We start from the raw sequence: 21,652 nt of genomic DNA on the forward strand, positions 1-21,652 counted from the left end.
TATTTTTTCTAAATCCACTTTGTCCCTATCTACATGTATCTAATTAAAAACATTGCTTGGTTTTGAAATTATACACAAATAAAAAAATATAATGCCTATCTTTACATTATTTCTTGAACATATTGGCACAAATATGGTTGTTCATTGTTCAATAACATAGCTGGTTCAATCATAGAACCTAGAGGTTTGTTTTCTGATCATGTTTAACTGATTTTAAGAATAATATATCACTCTACTTTTGCTAAGGATATTTGGAGAGTAAAGCAACTGCATTTATTGTGTTCGAAGGGTGGTATGTAGCCCAGTGGTAAAGCGCTTACTTGATGCACGGTCAGTCTGGGATCGATCCCCATCAGTGGGCCCTTTGGGCTATTTCTTGTTCCAACCAGTGCACCACTAATGGTATATCAAAGGCCATAGTATGTGCTATCCTGTCTGTGGGATGGTGCATATAAAAGATCCCTTGCTACTAATGGAAAAATGTAGCAGGTTTTCTCTCTAAGACTATACGTCAAAATTACCAAATCGTTGACATGCAATAGCCCATAACCCATAATTAATAAATCAATGTGCTTTTATTGTGTTTGATGGATGGCATATAAAGTTATAGTCATGCATTACTACAGTGATGTGTGGAACATCCACACCCACACAATATGACTGATTACATGAACATGTTGCACAAATTTAACATGTGCATAAATTGATTGTCATGAACATATAATTGTTATATCCCTACTGAAAGTTGAGTAGTAGATGTATATTGTAGTGAACTTGCTTTCAATTTCATGATAATGTGTCTTATAGATATCATTATGTTGTCTGCAATTAACAACAACATGTTTGACTATTCTGTAAATTCTTTTTACAAACCCATTTTTAGGATTATTTGCTGAGAGCATTAAAGGGACATTCCTAAGTTTCCTGCAATTTTTAAGATGTTATTGATTAACAAAGACTTTTTTAATGATTGTAATTACATATCAAATATATTTTTCTGCGTAAATATTAGTGGCTGTATATTAAACGTGTTTCTGATCATTTCTAATATTTGTACTAGGTTAAATTTCATTTTATTTTCTAAAACATACTTTTTCGTATGTACGAAATTATTTGAAAACAAAATCCAGTTTGGGCTTCTTACAAATATTAAGATGACCAGAAACACATTGAATATATAGACACTGATATTCTAAACCAGAAAATATATTTAATAACTAAGTTTAATCGTAGAAATATTTTATTAGTCGGAAACATCTTACAATGAAGCAAACTCTGGAATGGCCCTTTAAATAAAAATTGCACTCTGCGGTAGATCATTTTATTTTGTTTATCATGTTACAGGTATCTCGATGAGGTTGCACTGCATCACTTAATAGATGCTTTGTGCAAACTGTCCACAGAGTCCATGGAGCTGGCGTATTCAAACAGGGTATGTTTAACTGTTTATAAAAGTTTGGTAGGTACTGAGTTCACATCCTGGTAGCAACTCCCACCCAGAGTGAGTTTTAATGGTTTAGTGGAGAGATATAAGACCACTGCACTGACTCATCTTCCACTCACCCGGACTACTAACCATTAAACCCATGTCCTCATCTGTGTGCCCACGGCAGTGCACTTGAACCTTAATTGGATATACGCACAAAAAAACAAAGTTAACATGAATTTGTGTAAATATAGGATTTTTTTTTTTAATTCACATGATGGCTGTTAACATGTAAAATAATGTTAAGTATGATTGTGTCATTGAGTAGCTGTTTTGTTCTGTACTGAATCTGGTTCCATACAAAAACGATCTGACATTTCAAAAGTGGTGAATAGTCTGATATAGTGGAAGTCATTATGGAGTTGTTTCCCTTGTATTATAGCTACAAATTGCACACACACTTCCTTTTAATGTCAGTATATTAAGGTTTGCTACCTTTTAGGAGATTCATAGATGACTGACTATGGTTGAAAGAAACATGGTTCAGTCCATTTAAATTCAGTTACATTTTGTTGAAATATTTTAGTTGTGTTCCTGTATTTCTACATCTGTTTGACTTGTGTAGATACACCTTAATTCACTTACATGTAGTACACATATTATCTTGAAACATACTTTTTTAAATCTTGATTTTAATTTTGTTTTATTCTAAAGTCATTTTCCCTAAAAGCTAAAAAAAATTAGCAAATTTTTTTAATGTTTGCCAAAATTAACACAACAAAAGTAATGTATTAGCACATAATAATATATTAATATATATATATATATTATACCAATAAATACTTGAAAAAGTCATTTATAGGAATAAAAAAAACCTATGTATTGACTACAGAACCAAAATGCAAGCCATGACTAATATAAGGTATTAAAGATTGTATACATTAGATGTCTCCAATATTCAAGAATCTGTTGTACAAGTTCTGGAGAAGAAGAATAAAAGAACTGTTCATTGGGAGAATGCAGTGAATGCCATTAGCTGTGCTCATCAGGTTTGCCTGTTGAGTGTGGAGTATCGGGTAATGATGCAGCAGAGGAACTGTCAAACGATGGCTCCAGGCCAGCACAACAAAAACAACTTACACAATTTAATGGCCTAAAACAAACAATTATAGACTAATCACCTACAAAATATGTGTCTAATGATCCAAGAATTGCACTGATCAGTTACACAGTATCTCTCAATTTATCTATCTATAGAGAGCTATCCACCCATTTCATCCATTTTTCATTGTATCATATTGCATAATAAACCATACATATTTGGATTTGAGGCCATAGGTATTTGTATCAGACTTGTATACTTTTGTAGCTACCTGTATTAGCCTTCTGCACAATTAAGGAGGGGAAAAAATTATATGTTCTTCTTCTGTGTTAAAAAACTGTTGAAAGAAAGAAACAAAAAAGTAATTAAAGAAATAACTATGAGACAGCATGTGCTACTGGTTATTTGTATTCCCAGATATTAACACTGAAAATTCAGGTCATCCTGGTTAGTTAAAACGAATCTAGGAAAAAAAGTCACAGGAAAAAAGTCACAATTTTTTATTAAGAGGTTTTTGTTAAATGTTCTGTGATTTTAATGTTGGTGGTTTAGGCGGATGTTCCACCCAATACCATGAAGAAATTCTGCCACATTCTTGCGGTCCTCAAGATGATCAACACACAAGTTGCGAAGACGCTCTTGCAGTTGGACGTAGCATCGACGAACCTGGCGTCGAGGTGGGTTACCAACCGCATCCTGCTGGATGATGGTGCCCACTGTAGCCTGCTCACGTTGAAACCATTCGATAACTCGCCAGATTGATGGGTGGTAGTAGCCTACAAGGTTGAAGAACATGTTGTTCCAACCTTCGCACAAGTTGTTTGTACGCGGATTATTGTTCATGGTGGCATCATGAACGTTCCACAGGACAGGAGCAAACATTGGTGTCTGTCGGAAAGAACCATTGACGTATGTACGATCAAAGTACGTAAGTTAGTCCTCGACTTCAGGTGGATCTTGCGGCATGACAGCTTTAAGGTGTTCCATACCCTCCTCAACTTCATCTAATGGCAAAAAGGCAAGAGCATCCATCATACCACAGAACAGGCTAAAGTCAGCATCGGCCATGTAGTGAGGACCCAAGCCCAAGTCCTGAATCTTACGCCAGATGCATTGCGTAAGATGATAGAAACAACCCTTACTGGTAACATCACGACCGAAGACAGCAAGGACAGCTCGCAGTACACCATCCTCAAAGTCCATCACTATAGTTTGTATATTGAGGTCAAAGTCTGATTCTGCACACTTGTCCACTGCAGCCTGAAATAGTTCCTCGTTCAATACTCTACAAACCCATACATTTTGTTATATAAAAATTGTGATTTTTTTTCCTATACTAAATTGTGACGTTTTTTCTGTGATTTTTTTTCCTGTAACTTTTTTTCCAGCCACCAGTTAGAAACCCATACATTTTGTTATATAAAAATTGTGACTTTTTTTTCCTGTGACTTTTTTTCCAGCCACCAGTTAAAACATAGACTTGTTTTATCCTAGTCTGATGCTTCAGGTTTTACTTTCACCATTTGACGTAATATTATTTTATATGCCAGTTTAAATTATTGATAAGTCCATGCTGATTTGCTGATTGGGTATTGGGAACTTAGGAATGGTGAATCTGGGGTCAGTGATAGTAACATGTAGCCTTAAGAGTACATAATCTAGAGTAAAGTTTGTTTTGTTTAACAACACCACTAGAGCACATTGATTTATTAGTCACTGGCTATTGTATGTCAGACATTTGGTATTTTTACATATAGTCCTAGAGAGAAAACCTGCTAAACCATATCTGGCATTTGTCATTCTTGATGAAAAACATTGACAAATATTCCCTATTCGTGGATTTTTTTAATTTTAGTTCCCAATTTTACCTTTTGAAGCATGTTCAAGTACCTTTGTGGACCATTCATTTTACAACATCATTTAAATAAAGAGTTTAATCAGTATGTGAGTTTTAATCACTAATGAAAAGTTTACTCATTTAAATTCTCGAATAATGTCATCATTGACTACATAGTTTGCACTGAACATTAAGTATCCAGATACCAAAATCACTGAGTGGTTAAAAGTAAACAATGTAGAAAGAAAAGAAATATCTACATGTATTCCTTCCAGTTGGTGGTAAAGAATCTTTTATTTGCGCTTTACAGTAGACATATACATTTGTAGAATACTAAACTACATTTAGCTTGCCCATTTCTGAAATGAGTGAACAGTTTTGGTATCTGACAAGTGAAAGCTCGTCAGTTACCAACACTGTTCATGAGTTTTATAAAAATGGTATGACAGGCAAGCTAGTTTAGTATTTTATTTATTACAAACCAGCTGCAAACAAGTCGCAATGCAGAAGTAAGCAGATGTTGAGACATACACATTATTTTTCAACAAATTAGGTCAGCAAGTGATCTACGTCACGCCCACATCATGCCAATATTACACTAGTTAGATACTGAGTTATTGTTATGACATGAGCAATATCATACACTGGTGTGTAATAATAATAGAATCTATCACCATTGTGGAGTATAGATAAGGCAATTCCAACCCAAGGGACAACATGTTTTTTGTGAGGGCCGAGGTTTACCGAGGCTTACCTAGGCTTACCGAGGCCCTTACAAAAACATTATGTTGGAATTGCTATATCTATACCTCACAATGGTGACTGATTCTTTTTCTTGCCCATTTAATTACAGTAACAAAACATTTTGTAATTTTGTAAGCTACGTACGGTTTGTTTATTGTAGAACGATTTGTAAACATTTCATCTAGAAACTCATTTAATCATACGCAGAAAAATATAGTCCATAAACATGTAACAACTAAACAATTAATAAAGTTGAAAATTTTAATTTGTTTAAATCTTTTTAAAACAATGATACAACATGAAATGGCAAACAGAATTTTGAAAACCATGAGTTATGACGTCAATCGTTGTAAAACATGAGTTACGATGTTACACGTATGTAGAAATCGGCCAGCACCGGAGTGCTAGACAGATTTATCTAGCACCATGCACAAGCTGGCTAATTCAGTCCAGTGGGCAAGAAAAAAGATTACAATATACCACGATCTTTGATCTACCAGCCCCAAGACTTTTCTTGTCCTGTTTGTTGGAAAATTCATTTAAAAAGATCTCTTCCTGCTAATGGAAAAATGTAGTGAGTTTCCTCTGAAGACTACATGTTAAAATTACCACATGTTTAACATCCAATAGTCGATGATTAATAAACCAATCTGCTCTAATGGTGTTGTTAAACAAAACAATTTTTTTTTTTTTTTTAATCTCCTAGTTGTGACACTAGTTGGAATGGGAAATAACTCATTGGGTCATCAGAGGAGGATCATGCAGTCATGTGGCTGACTGCACCTCGGGCCAAAACTGTAGTACAGAAAAGTACTTCCTGCTTCCTGTGCCTTTAAAGGAGCGAGAATTCTGCAAGAGAAAGTTTAACATTTCATTGTCAACTGCACATGTAATGTGGGTCAGGATGTAGCTCAGTGGTAGAACACTGGCCTGAGGGGCAGTGTATAAGTGAAAACATGCGTCATAACATAAACAGTGTATTTAACATTTAATAGTCTGTAACGGTATGTGCCACAACGTGACCGTTCAATTAACTCAGATTTGAAATCTAGGCTGAATCCACTTCTAGGTAACAAGTACATCTGTACCTGTAGACCTCTTATACTGAAATGATTATAATGTAGCATTCTTTTTGCCTCCTCTCTAAGATTATATGTCGCAATTACCGAATGTTTAACATCCAAGAGCCGATAATTAATAAATCAATGTGCTCTAGTGGTACTGTTAAACAAAACAAACTTTACTTTTAGTGAGATAAGTTTTCACATTACACACAAAATATGTCTTAAATCTATCAAACTTGGTTTATATTTACACACAAAATATGTCTTAGATCTATCAAACTTGGTTTATATTTACACACAAAATGTCTTACATCTATCAAACTTTTATTTGCATCCAAGTGCATATTAAAAAAATATATATATATTTTTTTTTAATTAATAAAAAAAAATATATTACATCTTTTTTTTCTTTTTTTAATGTTATATGACAATTTTTTTATTGACTAAATCAGCGAGACATTTAATTCCTCAGAAATTTGTGCATTTTTCACTTGCTTTTGTCTGTGATAAAAAGTGAGTTTGAAACAAGTTTTGGTAACCAATTACGAAGGTGGTCATCGACCTTTATTACTTTCACCAAATTATTTCCCGGCACAAATATTTTGTTTGTCATCCAGTTCTCTTCACTTACGTACTAATAAATATTTAACACTGGTGTGACGGGGGTTATTTCTGATCTTGTTTGAGATTGGATTTTGTTTTTGTTTTTTCTTTTTGTTGTCTGTCATTGTTTTTGTGTATTGATTATTCTCCAGGCTTAATATTACAGCATGATTATTGCCTGAAGAATATGAACAATACGTGATCAGTTGGAATCTGTGACGAGATTCTACAGTGAGAAAGAAGCAACAAATATAAGGCTAATTAAACAGGAAATTTGCAATTTTTACACAGTCCCCTGAGTGGTGAAAGTTTGTGTGGGTCAATGGGCAGTTATGAGATTAGCGTTTGTAGTTGAATGAATTCTGTTCGTATGGCTTGTGTTAAAGAGCTGGGATGGAGTATGAGCATGTCCCCAGTGATTGGCTGCTGTGCCAGTTTTGTTGTCAAACCAAAGACAATAAATGAATATTTGACCTCCAACAGCTTATTGCTTTTGTAATGCAGACACCTGCATTCATTCATTTTGAGGGGCTGGATGTAGCCCAGTGGTACAACGTTCGCCTGATGCGTGGTTGGTCTAGTATCGATTCACGTTAGTCATTGGGCTAGTTTTCTTGTTCCAGACACAATTATACACAAATATTATTTGTTTTTATCACTTTCATGCCTCATGAACAATCTTCAGTCAGCTAATTAAATTGGTTCTGTCAGTGTAGGGGCGGGACGTAGCCCAGTGGTACAACGTTCGCCTGATGCGAATTAAATTGGTTCTGTCAGTGTAGGGGCTACTACCCGGTAATAGAAAAATGTAGCGGATTACCTCGCTAAAACTATATGTTAAAACTTAAAATACCAAATGTTTGACATTCAATAGCTGATGATTAATAAATCAATGTGTTCTAGTGGTGTCATTAAGCAAAACAAACTTCTTCTTTTTTTTGTTAGCGAGAGAGAAGTCTGGCCTTTTATACCTGTCCATTAAGCCATACAAACTTAATGTGAGTGGGAGTAAGTGGGAGTAAGTGGGAGTACTGGTACTTGCTTGTGAAACCCATACCTAGTGGCTTTAAGGATGATGGCATAACCATGACCCATCAAGGCCATTATACATTTCTTAGAATGTGTTCAGCATAACATACCAAAATACAGGAAACGAAAACTTTTTTTCTCAATTCTTTATAAATATAACAAAAATTATACATTGTCCTACATACAGGACAGCACATGTCAGGTAATCATGTCAGGTAGTCATGTTTGATACATTAGATATGAAGCAAAGACAGCTATCAGCTATAAATCTAAAAAAAATATTTTTACCAAAGATGTACCTGTAGGTTACTTTGCTAAAGAAGTCAGCCCATGCCACATAAATAATAAAAATAAAACAAAACATTATTATTTTATAAATATAATAATAATAATAATAATAATAATAATAATAATAATAATAATAATGATATTAATAAAAATAACAAACTATCATTCAAGTTCATATGGTAATGGCTAAAACCGAGTTTAGTTCTTAGATATTCTTTTAGCTGGTTTAGCACATACCATTATACATTTTTGTATTGTAGTTTTTTTGTTTTTTTTTCCAATACAGGAACCATCTCTTTTTGCGGTGGCCAAGTTGCTGGAGACTGGGCTGGTGAACCTGTCGCGGGTGGAGGTGCTATGGAAACCAGTGACAGCACACTTGTTAGAGGTAAGTTGTGTGTTACATGTTTCTACCAGGGGACAATATTTCAAAGTCTTGGTAACCAGAACCTGGTTCACATGATTTCACCTACATGTAGGTAACCAATTGATCGTGAAGTTTGTAACTTTCAGTTTTAGAATGGAAAGGTTTACTACATAACTGATCGGCAGACTGGCTGAATTTAAAATAGCATAATCATCACATGAACAACGGCGGTTTGTGTAAAATATTGTGCCCTGTTGTATCATCATCTCAGATAGCAGATTGCCAATGATCAACCATTGGTGGCTTTGTAGTGGACCACCATCATGTTAGCCGGGCAGCCCATGCTGACCAGTATTGGGAATCAGTGACAGTTTCATTATCGATCATCAGCTGTAATCGGTTTTCACCAACCGATCAACTTTCGATTAAATACAATCGGTTACATTTATTATGTGAACTTAAGAATGAGTTTATTTATTAGTATTATGCAAATATTCTTGTTTTCACAGGGGTAGGCCTTACGTTTCTTTAATCTTACCTGTAATACCTATTGATTATCTGTGGTCTTTATAAAACACATGAAAGCCAAACCCAATCCAACACATTTCCATCATTTCCATCATGTAAACTTGCTTGTTTGTTTGGTAGGTATTAACGTGCTTATATCCCAAGGATTCAAACACGATTAAAATCAGGGATTGTTCCCATAGTAAGAGAGTCATTTAAACTATAGGAACAATTACTGTTAACATTTTCAGCGACAATTGATTATGAACTTTTATAATTGATCATCACATTAGTAGAGCTGAGCCGATCAATTTTCAATTATAATCGATCACTGGAACATCACTAATATTGAGTCACTGGTGGCTAGTCACTGGCGTTGGTTATCAGAAGTTTGTTGCACCGTAATCATCGTTGGAGGGCTAGAATAATAGACTCCATCATGCAAATTTCGACCCGGGATGAGGTTTGTTGAGCCCAGGATAGAAATTTCCACCACCAAGTGTGTACTTTTTCTGTCCCACATGACCGCATATTATGGATTCTTTTTCTCCCATCCATTCGATAAATAAACCATTATTTTACACGAACAAAGAAAGATGGCTGAAAAAGTAACTTCTTTATTTGACTGTTTTATCATAAATAAACTACACTATCATATTTGCTGTGTTCCGTCAAAGCTGGCTCACACATTCATTCATCTTTCTCATCTATCACCCTCTGCCTATCATTCTCATTATCTTAATATAAAAAACTTTCCAATTTCTCCCACGATTTCAATCTGTTTCAACCCTTTCTGTCAGTTTCCTCCGACTCTGTCTTCTGAGCTGTCCACACCATCACCTACCCGTCTCAGCTTCCTCCACGGGTGCAGTCTCTGTGTATTTCCATGCACCCATCTGGCATCCTCGTCCTCTGCCACTAATAAAGCTGGTCTGACCCACGGCACTAACTAACGACCGCCGGTAGTAGGGGTGCATAGTAGGTGGTTACAAGTGCCTCTTAACAATGCCAGAAGTAACTACTGAACACTCCCCGAAGTGGTCAAACTAAGCCCACAGCTAAAAGCTGATGGGGAATGGCAGGTGTGTGGTACAGATAGCCACAAGAGACAAGCACCTGTCACGGTTGGAGAGACAAGGACTGGGATGTGAAGGTGGACAACGAAAGAAGTTGAAAGATAGGAGGAGTTGCCAGATCAGGAAGAAATGAGATAAAATTCAAAGGAGAGAAAGGAAAGGGGGCAGTGGGATTTTAAAAAAAAAAAAGATTATATTTGCTGTGTCTGTTTCATGTGTTAAATAAAATTTAACACTACAAATTTTTTATAATGAAAGTTTTTATAACAAAATATTGATCTAAAACTAACCAACTTGCATTAATATGATGTCATATATTACCAATGATGTACTACTCCCCATGTTAAACGTAATGACATTATAGCCTATACAAGACAGATTTATTCCGTATAGGTTAACATCATGGAAATAGGTCTGTCTTGCATAGCTAGGGATGGGAGAAAATTGCAGTTATGACCCTTCCAACCAAACTCAACACTGCACCAAAATACTGATTCTATCTGCATGGAATGGTTGACATGCGTTTGCTTTGTTTAGTTTTTTTCCAGTGAGCAAACAGCAGGTGATTTAGTCCAATTAAGAAAGTTTTTCCTCGAAATGATGGTGTTTTGGGACAAATGGCAAATTGAAAATCCTGCCACCCTGACACACCAGAAACAGGCATAATACTGGTAATATCCACAGGGAGACATATTTCAAAGCAGAATGAGTGGTCGTTACAACGTGCACAACTTTATGTTCCGATTTGTCATTGATTTTTACATCAGAAATCAGCAACATTTGAAGGAAGTTGACCAAGTGAAAACAGTTTTCATTTTACACTAATGGTTGTGTAAATAGCATTTGTACATCATGGATGTCTTCTTGAAAACTTTGCACATTCTGTTAAAGTGTTTTTGAATATATTTAATGTATTAGAGGTCTTATCTATAGGCAAGGCTGCTAATTTGGCACATGGCTTGAGTAAATAATCTTCTGCAAATTTCTTTTAAACCGTTAAAGGTTGTACAATTAATATTGAAAAACACAGGATAGTAGCATTGTGTATACATTGACCAAGACCAATATTTTTGTTTGAATAAGCTACATTTAAAATAGAGTGAATAATGAAGTTGTGTGTGCAGTGCGAGTTATTTCTTCTGATTGTCATACCACTGACTCTTGATGCACAGTCGGTCTAGGATTGATACCCGTTATCTCAGAAACGAGCAGCTTGACCCCCATTTTTTTCTGATTCACTTTAAGTGTGAGGGGTGGTAGTATTTATATCCGTGGTGTTTATGTCGGTTGATACGTTGCAGGTAGGAGTTTTAGCCACATATGTTACTATTGTCGTCTATGGGATTTGATTTGGTAGTATACACCCTATAGCACATATTCAGTGCATAATAAAAAATATTATGATTTTGTCATTTTATTTAATTAAACTATACTGGTTGATTAATTAGCCATCACTCGACCATACAAGTTCACAATGACCTTGACCTTGACAATAATCTCTGTACATGGCTCTGAATGGAGTTTGAATCAAAGTTAGCACTGAAGAAAAGTTGGTTTTGGCCTATAATTCATACTGTAAAGATTTCAATAATTTCTTTTTACATGGTATTTGACTTGCCATATACAACTGCTCTTAAATATGGTATTATATATAGGCAACCTGAACTAAGATTTTAATAGCAATTTATTTTTATATTAAAAATAGCATGTGCCAATAGTGGGTTAATGTCTTTAGTTTCCATTAACATTGTTAATTTTTTATGTATGAAATTCTGAAAACTCAAATTTGTAAAGAACTTGATTTTTATTGTCATTTTGACATATTTATAGGATGCTAAGTTATATTTTAGACAAAATAGTAGTTTTATGAAAACTTTTAAGTAAATTTGAAGAAAAACTTTACCAAAAACATAATTAAATTTGTTGTCACTATTGTGCCTTCTATTTTTATTTGTACATAACAATAAGGTTGTTAAACATATACTTAGATCTCCAAATCATTTTTTTTTCTTAATAATCACTTAGTTAGCTCTCATGAAAAGCATTTTTAGTTTATACTAGATTCAGAACCAATTTTTTCAGATTTGATTATCTGCCTTGGATTAAGTTGATAATTTATTTTATTGTTAAAGCTGTATTACCTAATATTACTAGCTAAATAAAATGCTGGATTACAGATTGTAGGAATACATCTAATATACATATTGTATTCATCCGGATTAGAAAATAATGCAAGAAAATAGATGTTCGGGTAATTTTGTCATTTAAAAAGAGTTTTTTTCAGTAATTAATCAAAAATAAATGTGTGAAAGCTGCATGATAATTCCAGATATCACAAATATTAAAACCTCCAACTACAGTAGGCTATAAATAAAATATAGTCAGGAATATTGGTGGCTGCCAATGGTTTTCATGGTTCATTATGAAAATCAGCATGGCCGATGGATTTGAAATTCCCACACCTGGTAACTTGAAGACACCCACACCCAGCATACAGGATTTCCTCCCAACACTAATGTTCAGGGCCCCATTTCACAAAACATCGTAAGTTACGTCTGCTACTAGCAGTTATGCCGGCCGTGCGTTTACATGTGTTTGGCATCAATTTCACGTAGAAAATTACATCATTACGGAAGCTGGAGTATTTTAAAGACAAAAGAAAATGAAATATGTGCTCTTCTAACTATATTTGTTGAACTATAATAGTAATAAGAATCGTAGATTTACGTTTACGTGCAAAACGTAACTTACGATGTTTAGTGAAACAGGCTCCAGGACATTAAGTCATTAGTTCATACAGGTACAGTCATGTTTGTGTTTCCTTGCTCAGACAGTGTATTTTTTTAATACTGATATTTCTTTGATGTGCCTGTTACGGTCTTCATAATCTAGGGGTCAATCTAGGTAGCCTTGTGCTTGAAACATGTATGGGGTACCTGTAAAAAAAAGTACTCGAATTTTGTGCGGAACTAGGGTAGTCATAGACGCTACCCGTTACCTCAGAAACGAGCAGCTTGACCCCCATTTTTTTCTGATTCACTTTAAGTGTGAGGGGTGGTATTATTTATATCCGTGGCGTTTATGTTGGTTGATACGTTGCAGGTAGGAGTTTTAGCCACATATGTTAATATTGTCGTCTATGGGATTTGATTTGGTAGTATACACCCTTAAAAGGTCTTCCAGTCTCTTAAGACCTTTGTAGGGATTCCTTAGATCAAGTGTGGCTTGGAAGAACCCCTTTCACATGAGAAATTTAGTGCCAAACCACGAATGCTGTTATTATGCTACTGTGGATTAGTTGCAAACCTTCCATCCAGTAGATATTCCCTGAAAATATGCTGTACCAATAGAGCAAATTGGAAGAGAGCAAATTGCCATGGTCTCATATGGTATTAGTCATATCACAAAGTCCAGGGTATTCCTCAACCACATAGATATGGCTGAAAAATGTCCAAAGAAATACTGAAGCTGAATTGGATGGTTTGTGATCTGATAATGCAAGAGCTGTTGACATATTGAGAGAGGAACAGGAGCAAAGGCCCAGAGCAAAAATAAGAAATTACAGATATTGTGAACATAATAGACATTATATTTGAGTCAGATGATAAGACTGAAATAGGAAAGAAAGTCAAGTGCTAGATATGCCTGATAACTATATCTGATGTCAATTATATAAACCTAAGCATAAATTAAGCACAATTGAAATACAAATATGTTTTTAAAAATAGTACAAGCTTCTGTGAGATAGATGAATTGTAAATGTTTTAACACACATGCCGAGGAAAGGTACTTATAATTGGCTGGTACTAAGAACAGAGGGAGATCTTCATAAATTTGTGAACATAGTATATAAACTCCATATACTTAACCATATTTGAATAATGAAGCCTCAATATGTTATAGAAAAAAACAAGGTCAATTTATTTTTTTAATAATAAAAGCTTCAGGCAATCCTAAGTATGTGTATACATAGAAATTAATACATTTCTGGCATTGCTTACTAGTAACTTATATATAATTATTCATACCTCATATTATATTGTTTTGTAATTGTTATTAACATCTACTTTATAGAATAAAAGGTAGGATGTAGAAATAACAAATTGTAAACTTCGCATATATTATATTTGGGTCACATAAAATGATTGAGAATTGGGAATGAAAGTTAGATTTTTATAGTTTATAGATATCAATTATATACACCAAAACATAAGTCAAGCATAATATAAATAGAACTGTAATTCTAAAATATTACAAAAAGCAACAAAAAAACTAGCTGTGAGATAGATAAATTGTATATGTTATGCAGACTTGCCTAGAATGGTATGTAAATTCACTTTTTATGTTTGTAAGACTTGTGTGTAATATAAAAAATATTCAAAATATCCATGTAAATGGTTTAGACAGCATGTACTGCACCATATTTAACCTTTAGACTACTGGATTAATTTTTAACAAAAACCATGTTGAGTGGGTACAAGTTTATAATTTTTACTCACATATATTCACTTAAATGTTTTATAAATACATGAAATAAAGTTCATATATGAATCGGTAAGTATTATTTTCGTGTCTTTTTTTGTAATTTTTATAATTTTAGATCGGCTAATGGTGATTAAAATTAGGCAAAAAATCGAAAAAGTTGCGTTTACTTACGGGCATTTGTGGCCAGCTGTCCAGTATTTATGTCCATTATTCCCAATAACAGTGGTTTTCTGACCAGAATTTTGTTTTAAACCCGAACTACGATTTATATTGCAATATTTGGTAATTTTCGTTGTTGGTAAAACGATCAAATTTATTATCAATTTAGCTGTCACAATTAGCTATCGATTCCTGAAAATGACCGCGACGTGCCGCCATTGTTGTCAAGCGAAAATACTTGCCGAAAACCACTTTTTGAACTCAAAATTTCAAGGTATTTTTAATTGAAAAAATCAAAACAAAAGCCACCATTTTGAAAAAAAATCTTTTTTCTTTAATTATATTTCCGTTTCCGGTGAGTGTCGTGTGCAAATATGAATTGGGGAATGCACTGTATACAGTGTACAGTATATCGACTGACGTGACGTCTGGCGAGATATCTCGCCTGCAGTAGTCAGAAGGTTAAGTAATGCTGCCTTCAGATATTAAATACAATACAATAATAAAAGGATCAGAATGTTTTAGGTACGGTATGTATATATACACATGTACATAGAAAATTACGTATATCGGGAACTGTGTAACTTTTGCTGGCGAGTATACCCCCGGTACTACATTGTATATCCATACCACATATATTGCACTGTTTTGTGGTTTGTTGTTATGAACATGTAATTTAGCATGAATAGCATTCATAATTTGGTCTTAAACCTGTTCAAAATATGTCTCAATGTTAACTTCAATATTGCCATGCAGGTTTTTCATATACTATGTTTGTAATACTCAGGACATTTCAAATTCATTGACTCACTATACTTAGTCAGATGCCAAAAATGTATTATTTTTTGGTGGAATACATTCACCAGTAACCCAGCTTTAAAGTAAAAGCAGTGATATAGTCCAGAATTATTTTCAAATATTTTTGAAAATTATGTGGAACATTCACCTTGATCAGAAATTTGCCCTGTTAAAAATAAATAGGGTGCCTACACTCAAACGTGCCCTACAGGCACACCCACCAACAGATTGCCTGCAGACAAGCTCATTTGAATATGTCTATGGATAGGCTTCAAAGATATACTCATCTTGAAAAATCCCGGGGGGGGGGGGGGGGGGGGGGGGGGGGGGGGGTTATAGTGGGCCCACGGTCTATAAGAGGTCACTGTAAATTCTATATTTTATTTAAAAAAACCCCACAAAAAAAAACACCCAGTGACAAGGTGCAGAAGATAAGCAGTTTTCACACCTTCATGGATACTAGTACCCATTCAGTCTGACAACTCCACACTGTATCAATTAAGAAACTGTGACTGTGGAATGCATTTAATTGCCTCTGGGTAATCTAAGCTTGACCATGGTAGATTAATCTACTAGGACAATCCTCTGCGTGGGGAAGTTATTAAATGAAATGAGAAGACAAACTTGCAAAAAAAAAGAGAATTCTAAACGGTTAAATTAGTGCTTTTCAATTACATTTCATATTTCTAATGTGGAAAGGTGATTTTAAAAAAACCCAGCTATAGAGTGCATATCCAATAATTAGCTGTACAGATGGTAAAAAAAAATAAAAAAATAAAAAAATAATAATAATAATAATTTAAAAAAATACACATTGTAAAAGTTACACCTGTATTACGATAACTTCTTTTTGCATATTTTATATTTTGGATTGAAAATGCAAGTCTCCCTGCTGTTAAAAAGTTCACCCTCTCTAAAGTTTGAGAGAAAAGTGACTTCGCTCTGTGATTTTGACCTGTTGTGAATGATTTAAAATAACAATAAATAAATAAATAAATAGTGGTCAATATGACTGGTGTTTCAGACATCTGTGATTTTAAAGTCTGCCATAAGTCGGACCCACAGTAGTATCAATCCACTGCCACTAGGCTAGACATTTGTCAAAGCCGCTGAGCTGATCACGAGATTAAACAGACATTAACAATAACACCATTCTTGGTGAGAAAGCTATCAGGTATTACATTCCAATTAAAAGAAAGGACTCAGAGTTTGCAACTGGTTACAATCATGTTAAACATTTGATAAGTTTGACATATAGTCTTAGAGAAGAAACCCGCTATATTTTTCCATTGGTAGCAAAGGATCTTTTATATGCGGCATCCCACAGGCAGGATAGCACACACCACAACCTTTGATACACCAGTCATTGTGCACTGGCTGGAATGAAAAATAGTCCAATGGGCCCACCAATGGGGATCAATCGTAGATGAACCGTGCATCAAGTTAGCATTTTACCACTGGGCTACGTTCTGTCTCTATACTGACAGAACCAATTTAATTAGCTGTCTGAAGATTGTTCATGAGGCATGGAACTGATAAAAACAATTTAAAGAACTATTTGTGTATCATTTTTAATATTTTGATTAAATACTTCTAACATTTTGAACCATGTATCACCTCACAGGATGCATCAGTGTCAGAAGCGTTGTTGCGTGGGAGTCGTACAGTAATATACATGACTCACACTTGCTAAATCAACCAGTCTTGGGAATTGCTCAAATGAGAAGGGGAAAAAAACACCTACATTATTATTTGATTTGTTGGAGTAAACTCAAAGAATTTGTTGATAATGAACACCTAATTGTGACTTCTTCAAGAACCAGGTTTATCGATGATAATGAACGTGTTGGTTTCAGTTTTTTTTTAATTAACACAGTTGTATGACATAATGGTTGACAGTGATGTGAATTCCATATAGGGAAACATTTGTTTGGTAGAGGTGTAAGTAAAGCTGCTATCTCCAGAATAGTTTTATTATTTAAGTATTTAGAATGGATGATCCATTTCTGTTTGGTACATAAAAGGCCTTATACTCAACCATGGGTTCACTATGCTTGCTTTTCTAGATTAAATTCAAACTCTTGTCATCAGCCGTCTTTCTGCATATAGTGGATTATTCCAAGGTCCTGAACTTTTCACATGATGTTCAGGTCTCAAAATTTGCGACAGCAATCAGCACTGTTGCCACAAAATAGCTGTTGCAAAATTGATTTTTGTTATTGTTTGTACAAAATTGTCATCACAAAATGATCTGAATTACAAGGGCTGGATAGTGAACAAATTTAACTGTCTTGAATGAGGGGTCATCTCATAACATAACAATTTTGAAAGGCACTTGAGTGAGGGGGAGGGGGGTCATGAAATGCTGTACAAAACATAAAAGGTGGAAGGGTGTTTTTGAGTTATGTAATGTTGTCAAGAACACGTGTCATTTCTATTCCTAACTTCATTCTTTTTTGGGGGTCCATATTGCAGATTTTTATTCTTATAAAATCAAAGAAACAAATGTTTGAGAGCTGGTTAGTGTGTGTGGTATTCAGTATAGAGTTGTACTCCAGGGCCATTCCTAAGGAACGACAAGGGGGAGCAGTGCATTGCACTCCAGAAAATACAAAAAGCTTCCAATTTTGTGAAGCTGGAGAAAAGTCCATTGTACGGTACTCTGATTGCTGTTCTGCTTTTCCCCACCCCACTCCCCTCTTCAGTTATTTAAAGCTAAATGCGGTTCTACATATCTGGTTCAGATGTTACTCTTCCCCACCCTACTCCCCCTTCAGTTATTTTAGGCTAAATACGGTTCTGCATATCTGGTTCAGATGTTGCTCTTTCCCACCCCACTCCCCCCCTTCAGTTATTTTAGGCTAAATACGGTTCTGCATATCTGGTTCAGATGTTGCTCTTTCCCACCCCACTCCCCCCCTTCAGTTATTTTAGGCTAAATACGGTTCTGCATATCTGGTTCAGATGTTGCTCTGCCCCACCCCACAACCCCCTTAAGTTATTTTAGGCTAAATACGGTTCTGCACATCTGGTTCAGATGTTGCTCTTTCCCACCCCACTCCCCCCCTTCAGTTATTTTAGGCTAAATACGGTTCTGCATATCTGGTTCAGATGTTGCTCTGCCCCACCCCACAACCCCCTTAAGTTATTTTAGGCTAAATACGGTTCTGCACATCTGGTTCAGATGTTGCTCTTTCCCACCCCACTCCCCCCCTTCAGTTATTTTAGGCTAAATACGGTTCTGCACATCTGGTTCAGATGTTGCTCTTTCCCACCCCACTCCCCCCCTTCAGTTATTTTAGGCTAAATACGGTTCTGCACATCTGGTTCAGATGTTGCTCTTTCCCACCCCACTCCCCCCCTTCAGTTATTTTAGGCTAAATACGGTTCTGCATATCTGGTTCAGATGTTGCTCTGCCCCACCCCACAACCCCCTTAAGTTATTTTAGGCTAAATACGGTTCTGCACATCTGGTTCAGATGTTGCTCTTTCCCACCCCACTCCCCCCCTTCAGTTATTTTAGGCTAAATACGGTTCTGCATATCTGGTTCAGATGTTGCTCTTTCCCACCCCACTCCCCCCCTTCAGTTATTTTAGGCTAAATACGGTTCTGCATATCTGGTTCAGATGTTGCTCTGCCCCACCCCACAACCCCCTTCAGTTATTTTAGGCTAAATACAGTTCTGTATATCTGGTTTAGATGTGATGCTGGAACCCACTAGTTACAAGACAATGGCCTACATGTGACCACTGCATTGCCAATGTTGTTGACATGTTAGTTGATTCATTTCTTATTTCACATTCCCAATACACTGATTAATTTGACATTGAAATACATGGAGAAAGGCCATTTGAAAAGTAACGAGATAAAAACAGGACTCATGAAACAATGAAATGTGTTTTTGAATTGGCAAAAGAAACCAAATACTTCCTGAGTGATGAAGAGTCACTCATTAATAGTTCCCAGCGTCTGGGAAAAAATACCAAAATGGTACACTGTGGGAGTCTGCATGACTATCACTTTTTAATTAAATGTATAAATAATAGTATTGATACAGTTTTAGAAGCAGTAATGTCTAGTTTTCATTTGGGCACATGTGTGTGTGGGATAGCTTATGCTAGTTTAGCTTATGACATGATGTGTGCGAGGAAATCACCCAGCCACTGATAAATCATTATTTGAATAACTGTCAGTATAAGTAGTCACTTACTTGAGAAGTCACTTTAGTATTCTTCCATGTAATATGTTACAAACTCACCCCTGTTACAGAATCACCTGTGAACCAAAAGTAGGTGTAGGTATTTTCAAGATTTTACTGACTGCTGTATAATCTGTGAGTTTTTCTATGTGACGAAAACAAAGTTTAGTTTGATAATTGTCAGAGGGTTGTAATATACTAGTCACAAGAAGTTAAAGGCCACATGGACACTGCGTCTGAGAGTGTTAGCCCATTCTCTGTGCCAGTGGTATGAAAACACTCTTGCAGTTAATGGATGATGGAATGGCTAACTTGCAGGCTATTTGTCTCATTGATATGCTTTCGTTCAGACATGGCAGGACTCGACTACAGTCCAAAATGCTCAGTTTATGTTTTAATGGCATGGTTATCCGAAGCCAGATTGCAAAGAAATTTATACCCTTCCAACACTAATCAAAGCTGAAAAGTGTTATCATAAAGGAGTTTCATGTGCACCATGCAATTTTCAGAAAGGTGCCCTGCTTAGGCAGAATTTTTTTTTTAAAAGTCAGACAATCTTAAATTTGTTTATGCATTTACCATACACTTTCTACCGACAAGCAAACAGGCTGTGAGTAAAAGGCTTATCTACATGCAGTCTGAAATGCTTTATTCAAAGCTGTAACTTACGTTCCATTACCTATCACTGCCACTGATTTTTGTTTTAATATTTGAAAAAGTAATGTAAAATTTGATACTGCATGGCCCTTAACTTGTTGTGACTAGTATACATGTAGTAGCTGGACTGACAGCTACATTGGTGTATTACTATTATCCTGAGGGTAATTATGTCTTTCAGGGAACCAACTTGGTTTTTGTTTTTACTTTACTCGTGGGTCATCTACTGTACTGTATCTTTAGAGACAATGTAAAAAATTGTAAAAAAAAAAAAAAATTGAGTTCATGTATTTTTATGCCAATGGCTCACAATTGCCATATATTGCATCCATTATTCCACTTTATAGAAACTTAATTTTTAGATTTGTTAAACTGCTCTCCTTATTTTAAAGAAATGTTTTAAAGATTTTTTTTAAACTGTTGTCCGTTTTGGATATTTCTCATGTGGATTTATTATCAGGATTGCAGTCTTGCTGTTTGCAATGGATACACTGGAAGTTTGACTGTTCAAGTTATTACACATGGTTCATCAAGCAGTAAGACCTGCATACATGTATATCATGACCTCCAATAAGCAGTCACTTACTTTAATTACCTTTATTGTCTCCCAAATAATTTGGCACAGTGGCTGTACACATCCCCACTGAGCTGTTAAAACTCTGTGGGTGGCAGTACTTGTATGTGCACGGATCACCTAACAGCCTGTAGACTGATGGGTTGGTTGTGAGCATTGTGTTGACTGCCTGATACAAACTGATCATCTCAGTTACAGTCACCTGTGTTGATGTGATTTAGCAGCCTGTAGACTGATGGTTTAACCATGACACCCTTGAGGTTGGTTGTGAGCATTGTGCTAGACCGATGGTTTAACACTACAGCCTGGAGGTTAGTTGTGAGCATTGTGCTAGACCGATGGTTTAACACTACAGCCTTGAGGTTGGTTGTGAGCATTGTGCTAGACCGATGGTTTAACACTACAGCCTTGAGGTTGGTTGTGAGCATTGTGTTAGACCGATGGTTTAACACTACAGCCTTGAGGTTGGTTGTGAGCATTGTGCTAGACCGATGGTTTAACACTACAGCCTTGAGGTTGGTTGTGAGCATTGTGTTAGAACAATGGTTTAACACTACAGCCTTGAGGTTGGTTGTGAGCATTGTGCTAGACCGATGGTTTAACACTACAGCCTTGAGGTTAGTTGTGAGCATTGTGTTAGAACGATGGTTTAACCACTACAGCCTTGAGGTTGGTTGTGAGCGTTGTGTTAGACGATGGTTTAACCACTACAGCCTTGAGGTTAGTTGTGAGCATTG

At 35.6% G+C, this 21,652-nt stretch overlaps 1 protein-coding gene across 1 annotated transcript in view; it reads left to right on the forward strand.

Moving 5' to 3' along the window:
* Positions 1-21,652, forward strand: part of LOC121368172 (protein MON2 homolog) — a 488,300-nt gene that overhangs the window by 37,599 nt on the left and 429,049 nt on the right. Inside the window, exons 18-19 of the mRNA XM_041492790.1 lie at positions 1,345-1,432; positions 8,380-8,481. Of these exons, the coding sequence (XP_041348724.1) occupies positions 1,345-1,432; positions 8,380-8,481 (190 nt within the window). The remainder of the gene's footprint in view (positions 1-1,344; positions 1,433-8,379; positions 8,482-21,652) is intronic.

Source organism: Gigantopelta aegis, chromosome 3 (assembly GCF_016097555.1).
Source record: "Gigantopelta aegis isolate Gae_Host chromosome 3, Gae_host_genome, whole genome shotgun sequence".
Lineage (NCBI taxonomy): Eukaryota > Metazoa > Mollusca > Gastropoda > Neomphalida > Peltospiridae > Gigantopelta > Gigantopelta aegis.